Source organism: Sparus aurata, chromosome 17, assembly GCF_900880675.1.
Source record: "Sparus aurata chromosome 17, fSpaAur1.1, whole genome shotgun sequence".
NCBI lineage: Eukaryota > Metazoa > Chordata > Actinopteri > Spariformes > Sparidae > Sparus > Sparus aurata.
Window position 1 is genome coordinate 32,671,905 of NC_044203.1, and position 14,724 is coordinate 32,686,628.

The following is a 14,724-nucleotide window of genomic DNA, read 5'->3' on the forward strand; positions in this document are numbered from 1 at the left end:
TCCCTTTAAGTTTGTTAACATCATCTCATCATCATTTTCTGTATCAGCTTCTCTTAGCTTTTCATTGAAGCTGCCTGATCGTTACACTTAGTGAAATATTTAAATAGATTTAGTATGTATTTATTTATCTTTTTGCTGCAAAGTTATAGAAAATAGAAATATTATTGATGTCTTGTGCATCAATGCAATCACATTTCAATAACTTTTTAAAAATGTGACTCATGCTGTGCAATGCTACGCTGCACAGCATGAGTCTGTAATGACTGAATCGACTGCAGAGCTGTGAAGTTTAAGAGTCAAACCTAATTTGAGCTGAATCACTGCCCCTGTTATCTGTTGCAAATTCAATAGCTTGATGTGTTTGCTTACTTGCTAACCTCAGACAAATTCTGCATCATTTTTTATATCCCATCTTCAAAACATTTATAGACTAACTTTAATGTCAGTAAGTTTTATTTTTGCCCCTGAGCGTGTCTTTATGGGGTTATGTGTCTTTTTCTCGGATATTGAAAACTGTAATATAAACACATATCAGTACAGTGATCATTGTAAGTGTTTACTTACTACTAAATATATAATAGGTTAACATTTATGCACTAAAATATGTAATAACTTAACTAGAACTTTTTGTGTATTTTTTCAGTTGTGCACTTCCCGGTCCCAAATGTTCTAACAGTGTTGGAACCTTGAATTAGATACTGTAGCAGTTTGTTTAATTTGGTCGCCTGTTGCTATCACTTCAGTGGAAAGCTCAGATGATGTGTCAGGGAGTGAGGAAGGAAGTAGAGGAACGTGACTAAACATAACGTGAACAAAGCTTTCATACATCACCTCATCCGTACACATTTCTGCCTGAGTCATGCCAGATAGTTTTTCCTTGACTGGTTGCTCAAGACTAAAACTGACGTGGTCCCACGCTACTTCAGATGTCATCAACCTATGCCTCTGGTTTTCACTGCTTTGACTGAAAGACGTCTAGCGGCAGAAATTACATACTGGGTGTTTAATTGCTGAGGAAGAGGTGACCTAACATTTAGAGAACGTGTCTTGTTGGGTAAAGGTCACATATTTCTGTTCTTTGATCTAACTGGAAACTGCTCAAGGGATAAATGTCAACAACAGTTTTGGAAAATTTGAGTTCATCATAGTGTTGGGCAAAATGCCTCGACCATTATGAACCTTACCTTCTAGTCCACATGTCTGTGAACACTCTGACCAGGCCGACCACTCCGACAGCTGACAGTTGACGGGACACTCGACAACACAGGAGATGTTCATCTGCCACTTCTTTTCTAAATTCAACTGCAGCACAGGTAGGAAATGAAAGGGGGCGAGTCATGACACATCATCATATCATTCACAACGCAGGGGAACAAACCGATTCAATCTGTTACAGCCAGACAGGAGTTTGACCTCTCAGCACTACAATTCCCAGAAGTCTTTGTTCTGGCAGGGGACGGACTTGCTGGGCAGCATCAGGCCAGCAGAGTTGGAACATCACAGCTGCTGTGAAAGCTATTCTGACACAATGTGTTTTTGTGAATGAGCCAGATGATGAAGTGGGCCAAGGGTTAAATAGCTGAGGGGACGGCGCAGCCACAGCCCGCCGGTTACAATTACAGGGAGCTGAGACACATTATGAATGAATAAAACACTAAGCCTGAAGCTACAACAACAATCTCTGCACGGGAATATTGTGAATATTTAATGTTGCTTTGGGCCTAATAGTACTGGAAGGGTATGGTAATCTATTGTAATGAGTGATGTGATTAAGTCATTAAGAAAAATGATGGTGTCAAAGAAAGAGTGTAATAAACTAAACAGCCACAGAAGCCAAAAGGGAAAGTAAAAGGAAACACTTGAGGAAAGTCTTACCTTCTCACAGAATTTCATATCGACTGATTTGCCGTTGCTGCGAACACAGTCGAGCATCCGGGTCTTGATGCCACTTCCACACACAGCCGTAGGACTCAGCTGACATGTGCTCCAGTCTAATGAGAAACAGAACATATTCAAGTTCAAGTTGACTATGTTGCATTTCCTCTATTTGCTTCTTTCACACTGCAAGCAGTCCAAGAACTGTCAGGAGAAAAGCCACATATGCTAAATGTACTTGTCAGTTTCTTAGTTGGATTCTAATGCAGCAAAGTGCCTTGATCCTGGCAAATGATATCCTAAAACCAGGTATTGAGGATTTTCTGAGTTCCATTAGCTCTCACCCTGAATACAATGAGAAATAAATCAAAATAAACAACACCGGTGACAACATCAGAAAGGTTTCTCTTAACCTTGTCAGTGCAACTCTTAGTAGGAAAAGCTATTTTTACAAAAATACAAACGTCATAGCTATTAAAACATTTCTGTGTAGCAAATTCAAATCTAAAGTAATTTTAGGTCTCAAGTCCTCAAACCTGCAGAGTCCATTACATTCAATACTGTGCCAAACCAGTTCATCAAGCCTATCAGCAGCATATCAATCTCTCTGTATAGAGCAATGTACCAGAGTTTTTAAAACTGGAGTCCATGGTGATTTTCTCACGCTGGCCCACCGTCAGCAATGCGTTTCAAGTCAACCAGCAAAGATTGATGTTTTAGAGCTGAGGGCAGGTACGACAGCTTAGGCAAATAACAGCAGCAAACATTTTGTGCTGCAGGATTAAGGGTAAGTTCAAGTAAATGTAGAAGTCCTTAGCAAATACAATGTGTTTTTCAGATGTGAACTCTTTAAATGACACAACATTTGAAAATGTTATCCGTCAAAACTTTGTTACTAATGTTTTTATGTGATTGTGCTCTCACATGTGTCAGTATGCAAGTGTGTGGTACACCCTACACTGCTCAATTACTTCTTTATTTTTTATTAAACCTTTTTCTCAAATCTGAATAAAATCAAAGGCAAGTTCCAACTCCATTCTTAGACTTCTATTATCACATTTTCTGACCGCTTGGTTACAGCAGAAAAAAACACAACGCTGACAGACAGTATTATCACTTATTAAACTGGTATAGTTGAAAATGTCTTTATACATCAAGCAGATACTGAGCAACATTAGCATTCATTTGAAGTTGTGTATGTGGCCATGTGATGAAGTCCAATATTTTCTCTGATATAACTCTGCTTTGCTCTACAGCAACTCCCGAGGCAAAATCCAGCTCAATTAGCTTCTAAATGCTCCACTGTGATACCCTGCTAGCTGGGATCTGCCTGCTGTTAGACGCGGGGCAGGTAGCCTTTAGTGGGTTTAACAGAGCTTATTTGCCTGTCGTGCCTGGAAAAGACACAGATGAGATCGGTGAGGATGAACCAAAACAGTAGAATTCACGGCAGGAAAACCGAAACAATGAGCGAAAGTATCTTGCTCTATGGAGCTGAGGGGACCTGCAGAGTTGGGTGATAATAACAAGTGATCCTTTCACCTACACAAACATAGACAGTTGATCAATTATGTATAATATTGCTTATAGCGCCTTTGAGTGTGACTCACGAACATGTCATAACACTACAGCTCTTAACATGCACCTGCACAGGACAAAATAGCTGTAATAAATAATCATATTTGTCATATTCAGGGTTGATGGATAAATACAGGCACAAAAATACAGTTGGAACATTAAAATGAGTTGGTCATATTTGTACAAGATGAGTTGCAAAGAAACATCCTCCAACTACATTTTGCAGCAGAATATGACCCTCACATGATGACTGCTTCCTGCTGGAGAGTAGAACAGACAACTTAGCCACACACAGCAAATATGTGCTAGTGTTCAGCAGGTTGCTGCTCTTGATTTTACCACCCTGAGTGCAAGCAGAGTTGGAAGGCAGGTGAGAGGGAGTCATGATTTAGACAGGAGCAGGATGGAAGGGGAGAGGAACATGTATTCAAGTCACAGAAACCAGCATTTCACGAGCGCTCGTCTTCTGTAGTTGGATGTCTTTTCGGTTGAAGCAGGTTGATGTGACGGGACAAAACACAAGGAGACGCTTTTCAAATGTGTTCAGATGCGTCAGCTGTCACAAATTCTTTACACTTCAGAATGAATAAATCCCAGACAGTGAGAAACAACCATGGCGCGCCTCAGCCTTTTGAGAGTGAACATGCAGAAATGCACGGTCGCACCATGAGTTCATGTTACTTTGAAAGATGTTTAGCTTAATGTTTTATAAGCTGATATACATGTAGATGTGGCAGAAGGCAACTTTTGTATTACATTTTTGATGTGGTGTTCCAAGACGTGACACTACAAAATTAATTATTAATTTCTGACTTAACTCAAACTTTCATTCCTTCACTGCACTGTATGTGATAGATCTTTTTGGAGGGATTTGCCAAGCATACAAATGAAACCACTACGGGCTCACAGATGACTCGACAAAATTACAAACATGCCGTGTGCATGGCATACTGTGAGTTTGCCTTCATCTCATGACCTTTGTTGTGTGACGCACTTCATCTCTCTCCGCCGTCCTCCCCTTCCATCATGACGCTCTTAAAACTTAAAATAATTGGTGCGTGTTTTGTTGTGTGAGTCAGACTCTATATAGCTTCTTGAATGTCGAAGATCACTGTCGATAACAGATGATGACTTTGTCAGCAAAGACGTCACTGGAGATTTATAACAGCTCACTAAATCCAATAAATCTGGCTGCCATCAGTATCCTTTTATGTCAGCATCATAAGTAAGCTGTGGTGCCAGGCCGTCATATGTTAGTTAAAAAAAAAAAGGATTTAAAAGTAACATCAATTCAAGTTCTCCTAAATAAACCTCACCAGAAAAATACAGAGACATAAGAGGCTGAACCTTGCAAAAAAAAATAAAAAATCTGTGAAGTGGAAAGTCAACTTTTCATTCCAGACTTCGGGTGCCAGTGCCTTTAAAACCACAGTGTGCAGTCTGTTGGTAAAAACACTCTGCAACAACAGGGAGGCTGAGGTATCACTCATGAAGTGTGCCATTCGCTGACAAAGATGAGTGGCTGTTTTTAGCTGCAGTGAGCTCGTTTGCAAGCTCAACTCTGGGAATTGTGTCTCCTTCTGCCGAGTAGCTTTGTGGCACTCTGGGGACTGAAAATAGGGAGATTGCAACAAGAAAGAGTGACAGTAAGAGACAAAGAGAGAGACAGCAAGAAAATGAGTAAAACTGTGAAGGAAGGTGCAGCTTGGATTGTCCCGGCATGAACAAAGAAAAAAAAAAAGGAGTGCTTTACCCAATAATAATCTCTGCTCGTATATTATGTACATATACCCCGGGATGCCAGTATGCTACTGTGAACCCAGCAGTAGGGATTATATGTCACGTCTCACAGCGTAACCACACAAAGGGCCGACAGAGAAGGAGGGTGGGCTGGTTGAAAATGTGGAGCAGCGGCAACGCAGGCAACACAACAAATCTTTGGAACTGAAATATCGAAACAGAGACAATCTCTAATTTTTCCATTCATATTGAAAGAGTTGGTACAGTTTCCAGAATGAAATGTGATAGAGCTGCCTCTGTGACATGTGATATGGAGGTGTGATATCCTGCAGATTAGACAGGGGAGGTCTGGAAGACGGCCAGTTCAAATCATTGAATGGTTCTGAAATATTTTTCTTCATAGCAGCTTTAATTGACATTTTTAAACCATGTGTCGTATGACAATTTGATAAAAGCAGGACAATATGAAAGTGTTTGCTCATACTGATGAACCTACTGAGAATTATCACATGATCTGCAGGTCAGCTCGACTTTATAGTGAGTTTTAGCTCATTTTTAAGCTGTACGCTCTGAAAGTGTTTTTGACCGAAGAAGGCAGCTGTTTTCAGCGAAAACACATCTGAAGACCCACTGTACACTACCTGTTCAGCAGCTTTAGCAGCTAAAGATATTTCTTGAAGGAGTTGGTAGACACCTCCAAAAGAATGATAATGTTGCTGGGTATGTAAATAAGCAACTGTTTACTGGCAGGTTCAACCCCAGTGGCCAACAGTTTTACTTGTACTTGGTAACCGCTAGACTTTAATGATTGTCACTGTAGTAAACTGCAGACCACAATGTGCGCCCACTTAACTTTCCCTCTAAAACTGAAGCCAAGGTGAAACATAACCAACACCGAGATCAGCCTGTGTCCAGACAAGAACTTTGCAAAAAGCAGCTGTGAGCAAAACTTAAAAAAGCTCTTTAATGTAACATGGTCAGCATATCAGACAAGGTCTGATAAAACCTTGCAAGGTTTGCAATTAACTTACAAAACAAATCAAAGTAACAAGTCTGCTAAGAATAAAAATAGATGATCCAATTTTTTTTTTTTAATTGCTCCTACTGTTACGGAGGCTGTGTTTGCTCTGATGTTCACAGAGGGTTTCAATTTCAGATGATTTATTCCATTTCAAGGGCTGTTTTCACATTAGTGATTCGGTTGTAGTTGAGAAACATTTATTTTGACAAACCGTTGGCAGCAGCCCAAATACCAATCTGGTCTATCAAAAACACAAGGCACGTACAGTACCGTCATTTTGATGGGAACCATGTCTGCAACAAGCAAACTGCTTTCACGACCTTACAGAGAGAGGCGAATCAACAGAAACTCAGCTTAGTCACTTCTGACCACTGCGTCTTAATGACAGTGCATCTCTTAACATTCTTGAACATTTCCCTTACCTGTGATGTTGTAGAAGTAGTTGAAACAGTTGAGGTTCAGGCTGCAGGGCTCACTGTCAGTCGTGTTCGGACACTCCCTCCCGACGCTGGGTGACCGGAGGGTGTACGCTGTTCGCACTCGACTGTTGGTTCTGGTACATGGCTGGAACAGAAAACTCTCAATTAAAGAGTGAAATGATGATAACTGAATACAAACATATCCCTGAAGTGGAACTAAGCCATAGAGCTCCTGCTACTACTGATGTCCATGTTGAACATTAATGGCTGAAACTGTGTTTGTTTTCTCATGTCAGGACTATTTCCCATCTAACTGGGCCACAGTTAATTGAGATGTCAAAATCTCGGTGCGGGAAAAAAAATTCTCCCACAGCGTCAATATGCCTCATTCCTGTAGGGTCTGAAAATAAATAAATAAAGAGCGTTCCCCTTCGCTCTAACCTGGCATTCCCAAAATGTGGAATTCAATTTTTTCCTGCAGGAAATGACAGGACAGATGTTCTGCTGGAATGGTAAACCACCAGATCCTACACGGTCATTGCTTGCAGAAAAGAGAGTTGTGGGGGAAAATGACAGCCTTTTGAATAACTCCATTGCTGGTGAGATGAATAAAACATGGGAGAGGCCCCGCTGGTGCCACTGCAGACTCCAATTCGAGATTGGAATTGTGGGAAGTCGGTGTGTCAAGCACTTTGGGAGAGAATGGGGTGTGATTAACAATGGCCAGCATGCTGCTGTGCGAACAGCAGGTGAAACCAGAGCAGTTAAAATGGCATTTTAGCCCGAACGGGAGGTTTCAGGGGCGGAGGAGCTGAACAGGATGTTCTGACATCTTGCATGTTTTTGCAAAAGGAAGAACGAAGGTTTTTCTTCGGGCTGCAGTTTGTAGGTGTAAGTTTTGCTGACTTAAATCAGGGGTCGGTGACCCTTTCCAAAAAACAACTGCAAAGTCTTAATATTTTATAGTGAGTTGGAAAAGGACTTTCAGGTCATAATGTAGGAGTGAGATAATTTCTAAGATCTTCTCATTCTGCCATCAACTAAATCGATATTTTTCTGAAAATACAACTAATTATTTTCACCGTCATGGCTGACTGCCAAAGGATGATCTCATTCTTAGCCAACTTTTAGCCAACTTTTGTACACCACTGCTGATGTAGAGACAGTTGGAGTGTGTGTGTCAGAAAATGTAAATTTGGACACCTCCTGAGTCTTCATCATAAATCATCTTCCTTCCCTGCTGAATGCACAGTGAGTACAGTGTAATATAGGTGATATATAAGCAATTTTTCTCCTGCTTCCTAGTTCATATATCTCTTTTATTCCTCCTTGGTGGACGAGAAATAACCTGTTGACAAAGATTCATACACTGCTCACTATAATACAGAGCAGCTACGCTTTGAATTCCTCGAGCCTCAGAGAAAAAAAATATTTCTGACAAGAAAAAGATATCAAGATAAATCTCAGTGGGCTTTGCTGAAATCTGACGCTCCCATATCTACTGTGTGCCAGATAGCTGAGCTGCTGCTTTCTGATCTGGGTTCAGCTCTCACCAGGCTGCAGCGGCTCCAGGGGCCCCAGTCATTGAGAACGCAGTCCTCGGGACAGGGCAGTCGGCTCTCTCTGGCCCCCAAGGGCATCTCCTCTGGGTCACATAGGTAGTCCTCCACAGACTCAGACGGCCCATCTATAGTGTTGAGCATGCACCTGTGGGATTTGTTGAGAGACGCTGAATTTGACCTTATTTTAGTGATGCTGCTGTTCGCAAGAGCAGAGCAAAAGAGTCAGAGTTGGCAGGTACATGAAGTTCTGTGTTTCTCAAGCAGTGTGGTGTGTCAGTCAGAGTACGTGAGGTCAATTTTATGAGGATAAAGAAAATGTGTTGTATTTGGTGACAGCAGCACAAACTGTCGAAGGCAGTGTGATGAAAACGGAATGGTTTAAATAGAAACCTCAAAGTAAGATGAAAAAATTCAAAGGAAGGTTATTATTTTGATGCATGTGGTTATTTTGAACTGAATCCTGGCTTTCATCAACTGTTGCTGCCACAATTTTTGGATTTATTTCCTCCACATTAGTTTTTTTTACACTGCAGCAGACAAGATAAAGAGGAGGTGAGACTGCCACTAGTGTAACTGATAAATTCACCTTCTCTAAAGAGTAAAAACTCAGCTAAGATCAGCCGAATTTTTAATCACTGTGATTCTAAAGCAGCCTTCCGTGACTGAACACCAACAATCATACAAGGCGTGAGACTTGTGTTTTTTTTATAAGTTCAAGAGTTCCATCTCAATGCATTTGGCAGCGTGTAGGTTGTTGTCTGTCAGCTAAACCATGTTTGACAGGTCAGTCAAGCCAACATGCAATCATTTGAATGTTTTCCCCTCCTACAAAAAATGCCTTACTTTACATAATGTAGTGGGTTAGGGTCATATTAATTAAATAATTAATGTAAATTAGGCCTGTCAGCTTTACTGGAGCTCTGACAGCTTGCAGCTGCTGAAGATCCTCTGATGATAAATTAACAATAATAATGATGACAACCTATAAAGTAGACACCACATATTCATAGAGAGCTCAGTGATTCTTCAGATTGCTTGTTTTGATAGATCATTAGTCCAAAATTCAAATTTACGAAAACATATAACCAATAAAAGAAAAAATGCAGCACATTAGCACATCTGCAATTACCAAAGCAATTATTACATAATTTTTGTTGCTAAACTGACCAGTAAGCATATTGGCTCATCATTTCAGCATTAATTCAAGACACATTTAACAGTGATGTATCCATGATGTATAGAAACAGTAGAAACACAGACACACAGTAGGACAAAGAGCTTGATAGATACCTGACTTTCCTGGTCTGGACGCCTTCGCCGCAGTTCTCTTTCAAGTCCACGTTGCTGACTTTCCACACACTCCACGGCTCAGCCACCCACACATACTGATTACAGTCGCTCTGACAGGGCACCACCTCATACACCTGAGGACAGAATCGCCTCACAGTATTTATGTGCTTTCAAAGTTTTTTGAAATGAGATACAAGTACAAAGGTAACAGATGGATGTAATTTTTTTTTTTCACTCCAGAGAACATTCAGGAGGTTGGGCCAGCTAGTGTCATAATCATCTTGGACATAAAAAAGAAGTGGCCTCAAAAAACTATATATATTTCTTTAGAAATATTTCGTCTTAGCCATGGAAGTTTGTCAGAAAAGTTTTGCCTAATGCGCAGTGATTCTTTGGCTCAGCTCTCCGAGGTTTAACTCAGCCAACAAGATTATTTCTGCCCCCAGAGCAGCTCTGCCTCTGAGACATGTCTGTATAAATATAACTCCCATCTGATAGCACCTTGTTTACTTACAGTGAGGATACTGTGTACATACATCTGTCACTGACCCACTGACATTAGTGACACTTAACATCTGCGACTACATTACAGATAGCTGAGGAAAGCAGCTCTTACCTGAGCCTGTAGCAGTGAGTCATATCCAGCGAGCGTTGGGGTGGATTAAAAGGAGACAGATGGATTAATGAGCACATGCCAACTGTTCATATAGTGCAGAACCTATGATTAATGCAAAATTCGAGAGGGCATAATCAGAAAAGCCTCTGGCATAAATACATGTGTGAACTTAGCAGATACACACACGTACAGTACACACACTGCCAGGCATATATCAACACAAACTTAATCTGCATCTGCTGATACTCACGGGCCTGGAAAGCATTTCATTTTTGCAAATCATGGAAACCTTAAGGAATCAACTGGCACACGTTGGGGCATTAATGTGGTGGATGGGATCCATTTATAGCACACATTGCTTTTTCCACTGTCGCTGCTACAGCAAAAAATGAGTGCAGCAATAATGAGGGGAAGGTAAAGGAAAGCTCTGCAGACTCAAGCTGATTATTCATTAATAATGGATTTCTTTCTCTCTCTCCAGTGTTGGATACGTATAATGTGTATCAGACTTGTAATAAGTATAAATATATTGTAGCACAGTTCATAAATATTCAAGAATCAATGGCGAGATGAAAGCCAGCTCTGTTTTTTTATCTCAATCTCCTGCTCAGTCCCCGATTCAGACTTCAAAACTGAGCTGGGGAAAGTGCCAGTTTCAGTGTTTGTACCTGGTTGATGTGATCCAGTTTGGGACACGGCCGGCCGCCATTGTACGGTTTCTCCCTGAGCCACTTGGAGCGAACTTTGACACCGCTGCCGCAGGACTTGCTGCAACGAGACCAGTTGGACCATTCACTGAGTTTACAGTCTGAGGGGCAGGGAATGATGCACGCCTCTTCAATATATCCTGAAAGGAGCACAAAAAGGGTTGTTTTAGGGCTGAAAATACATCATTTTCATTAACGATTAATGTTAATGATTATTCATATGATTAATTAGTTGATCATTTAGCTTTATACATTTGGGAAAAATGTCCATAACAATTGCCATAAGCCCAAGGTGACATCTTTAAAACAGCAGACCAAAAACCAAAAGACGGTTCATTTACAGTCATACATTTTACAGAAAAGCAGCACATTGTCAAATTTAAGATGCTAGAACAAGCAAATGTTAATCAACCACCAAAATATAAATCAGTGTTTCCCAAAGCCCAAGATGAAACATTTAAACGGCTAATTTTGTCCACAACTAAAAGATATTTAGATAACTGTCACAGATGAATAAACAACCAATCCATTAATTGAATAATGGTTGTAGTTTCACAGAGATAAAAAGATTTCTTATGGTGGCAGTTCTGTTTTTTGGCTTATGTCCTTTTAAAGGGTAGCTGATGATTGTTGCTTTGCCATGAGGTGCACACACACATCACAAGACAAAATGATGATTTGCTGCTTTACTAGACAGTGCACTGTAGTCTGTTATTAATGATATCAGAAGGAAAAAATATTCACCAGAAAACTTAGATTCCTCAGAAATAAAACTCCCTTCACTCTGCAGCCCACCAGCTGGATTTCAGCTTCTCAGCCTCCATGTTGAGAATGAGTGAATCTCCCAGAAGAATCTTGTTTTCTTATCTAGTATAAAACTACATTTTTAAAGTTAGTTTGGCTTTTCAATCTACCAGAGCATTACAGTTAAAGATCTCTTTAAATACTAGATGGGGAAAAGTACCCAGCTGTAAGAGCACTGCAAACTATTAACTGACAAATATTTCACAAACTAATCTAAATGCATCTATTGATTTCCAGCCAACTGGAATGATAACAGCCCACGGTCAAAGGTCGAACTTTATGCTCTGTTATATAAAGGTCTAAAAATCTACCAAAGTAGTGGTTGGGTTGGGGCGGGCGGCAGGCTTCATTATTTCAATCTATTTTTCCTCAGCTCACAGGGCCGTGACACAGTTCACCAGGATGATTTCAAGCATTTCACTCTGCTTGTTATTTGTGTTTTCACCAACTCTGGGCTGTGACTTCCTCTGTTTTCGCCTGTACACACAGTCTAGGGATCAGTCAAATGTGCTGAAAGAGATTATTCTTCCGAACTTTTGGCTGTGTGAAAGACTTTTTTTTCACTTGCTCAGAGACAGCCTGTTTAGAAGACAGAACCTAAGACATTTTTTTAGGCTTATGCAACAGCACTGGCTGTGAATCCGTTTAGCCTTTGATTAAGAAAATCGATGAGGTGAATGAGCCGGGAAAGTGGAGTGTCTCACTGGACGCCTAAACACTTCCTCTTTCTGATGTGGGCTCTTTCAGGATGCTTTGCTCTTCAGTGAGAGACATGTGGTGCTACACTGACTGACAGATCTGCTGAAAACACACTTCCCACGATTTTAGTGGACTCGTTTTAGAGGAATCCCAAAGAGGCTATTCAGCTCTTACAAATCAATTTCGTCAATTTATATTTGACTATTTATTGTCACGTTTTTAACCGCGGTCAAGTCTTGCAGGGCAGACGTGTTTTTCTGTGAATAGCTCAGAAGCACATTGATCTGCTGGGTACAACAGCTATTGCCCCATTCTCAATGCCTGGTTATGTCAGGCCATGATCAGACCAAAAATAAATGAATACATAGAGAAATAATTAAATAAAAAATGCATTCGGCTGTGTTGGTGTGGGCATGTTGCTAAGGGTACTGTAGAAGATGAAACATAATCCAAAAAGCTCAGTCTGACTAATACATTTACACATTTTAGGGCTCAGCCGATGCCAAGGAAAGTGCACCACAGCTAATAATACAATGATACACGGTTGTAAAACTTAAGAAAATTATCATGCCGATTACCACTTCTTCCCTGATGACACCCATTTATGTTGAAAATTAACCCATCAAGAATGTGCACGTGTATGATTGCCAAATTAATCAAAGACCTTTCAACATGTTGCAGAAAAAATTTCAGCTGGCTTTGATGTTTTTGACAGATGACCCGGATGTTCATGCAGTTTTCTAATTTTAATCACAAAGAAAACATTTAGTTTTTCAATTCAGTGCAAGTGTTGGTCTGAACACAGCCTTACCATCATTCAGGATGGGTGAGGGTTTGTTATTAAGGACAACGTCTGCACGAGATTAATACCATCGATGTGGTGACTACAACTAAACAAATCTGTGAGACCTCTTACAGGTAAAATAATCTCTAACCCTTACGAGGCCTCTCACTGTTCTTTCTGCTTGTCCTCTCTCAGCATATCTGCAGAACTCTGCAGCCATAGGTGGAAACATTTTGCTCAGAAACACTTGGACGTGTCTTATATATGGATGAGTGGAGCTTAAGCATGGGGTTTAAACTTGGCTGAGCTAAAGAGGACAGTTGAAGGGTGATCTTGCTGCTATGCAGTCCTAAAACTGAGCAGTAACATTTCCTGAGGCTAATATGATTATAAAATAAAAACTCGGTTTAATCCGGTCAGGACTTCAATCCTGGCAGCACTTTGGCACAAACTAAATGCACAGCGACATGATCACAACCATACACATGCACGCGCACACACACACTTCTGCCTGACCTCCTTACACTCTGTTGCCCAGAGTCCAGATCAGCATCTCTACATCAACACCTTGCTGAGTTCAGCACGGCCTCTGGAAGCTGAAGCGGAGGCGTCATGATCTCTGACCTCCCACTGTAGGCTCTACATACAGTCTAGTCATTCTAAATCACAGATGCTGTCACTTTTAGTTCACTCACAGTGCAAAAGCTGCCGCACCTCTGTCTGCAGTTCACTTACAGTTCACCTGATATAAACTTGATAGGTGTCTTGGCCAGTGCTCAGGGAGGTTTTTGGGATGAGTCCAGCTAGGAGATCACTACTGTTGCCTTCAGAAGTCAACGTCTAACCTGGCACCAGCTCTTGTTATAAATCCCTACACAGTTGTCACTGCTGTGTGAAGCTTTTCTAAACACTGACAGCCCAACTGCACCTGAAATATTAAGTGTCCAACCAGCTCTTGAACATCCAACTGAAAATTGGGATATGCATTTAAATGCCTCTACAAATAGACAGGTTTCTAAGCGCAGTCATAATCATTTTTTATATATATATATATATATATATAAAATGATTATGACTGCTATTTTCTGTTTGCATACACACGATCCCTCCTAACAACCTGACATAATGTTAAGATATGAATAAACCTCAAAAGGAAAGACTGAACATAAAATAGAACACGACCACAAAATATGGCTTAAGATACATCACCTTCACAGCGGTACGCCTGCTAAATAAAGTTTTGTAGACCTGTCAGTACATTTGTGTTTTTTTCAGACATGATCACAACCTTTGTGATTAAGAATCTTTAAACTTTGTTTATTCTTTCTTTTTTATTGACACCCTCATTCATGAAGGCCACAATGGTTAAAGTATTACTTAACAAGAAACATGTTCTCTAGCTGAGCAACAATAGAAGGTTATTTTAAGGTGCAATATGTTTTTCTCATTAAATGTCTTAATGATACAGACTTGTGACAATATTACCGTTTTAATGTGTGTCTGCAATTAGTCTACGGCTCTGCTGTAAAAAAAAAAAGTAAACAAAGTTAATTCACTCATTTGTTTAGAGTTAAGTATATGTAGAATGGAGTGCTTTCAGGGGACTTTTTTTAATGCTTACTGTGCCAT

At 40.4% G+C, this 14,724-nt stretch overlaps 1 protein-coding gene across 1 annotated transcript in view; it reads right to left on the bottom strand.

Moving 5' to 3' along the window:
• Positions 1-14,724, bottom strand: part of LOC115567777 (thrombospondin type-1 domain-containing protein 7A-like) — a 95,253-nt gene that overhangs the window by 26,375 nt on the left and 54,154 nt on the right. The window contains exons 14-19 of the mRNA XM_030394624.1: positions 10,769-10,948; positions 9,486-9,624; positions 8,187-8,340; positions 6,637-6,778; positions 1,876-1,991; positions 1,185-1,302 (exon numbers count right to left, since the gene is read on the bottom strand). Of these exons, the coding sequence (XP_030250484.1) occupies positions 1,185-1,302; positions 1,876-1,991; positions 6,637-6,778; positions 8,187-8,340; positions 9,486-9,624; positions 10,769-10,948 (849 nt within the window). The remainder of the gene's footprint in view (positions 1-1,184; positions 1,303-1,875; positions 1,992-6,636; positions 6,779-8,186; positions 8,341-9,485; positions 9,625-10,768; positions 10,949-14,724) is intronic.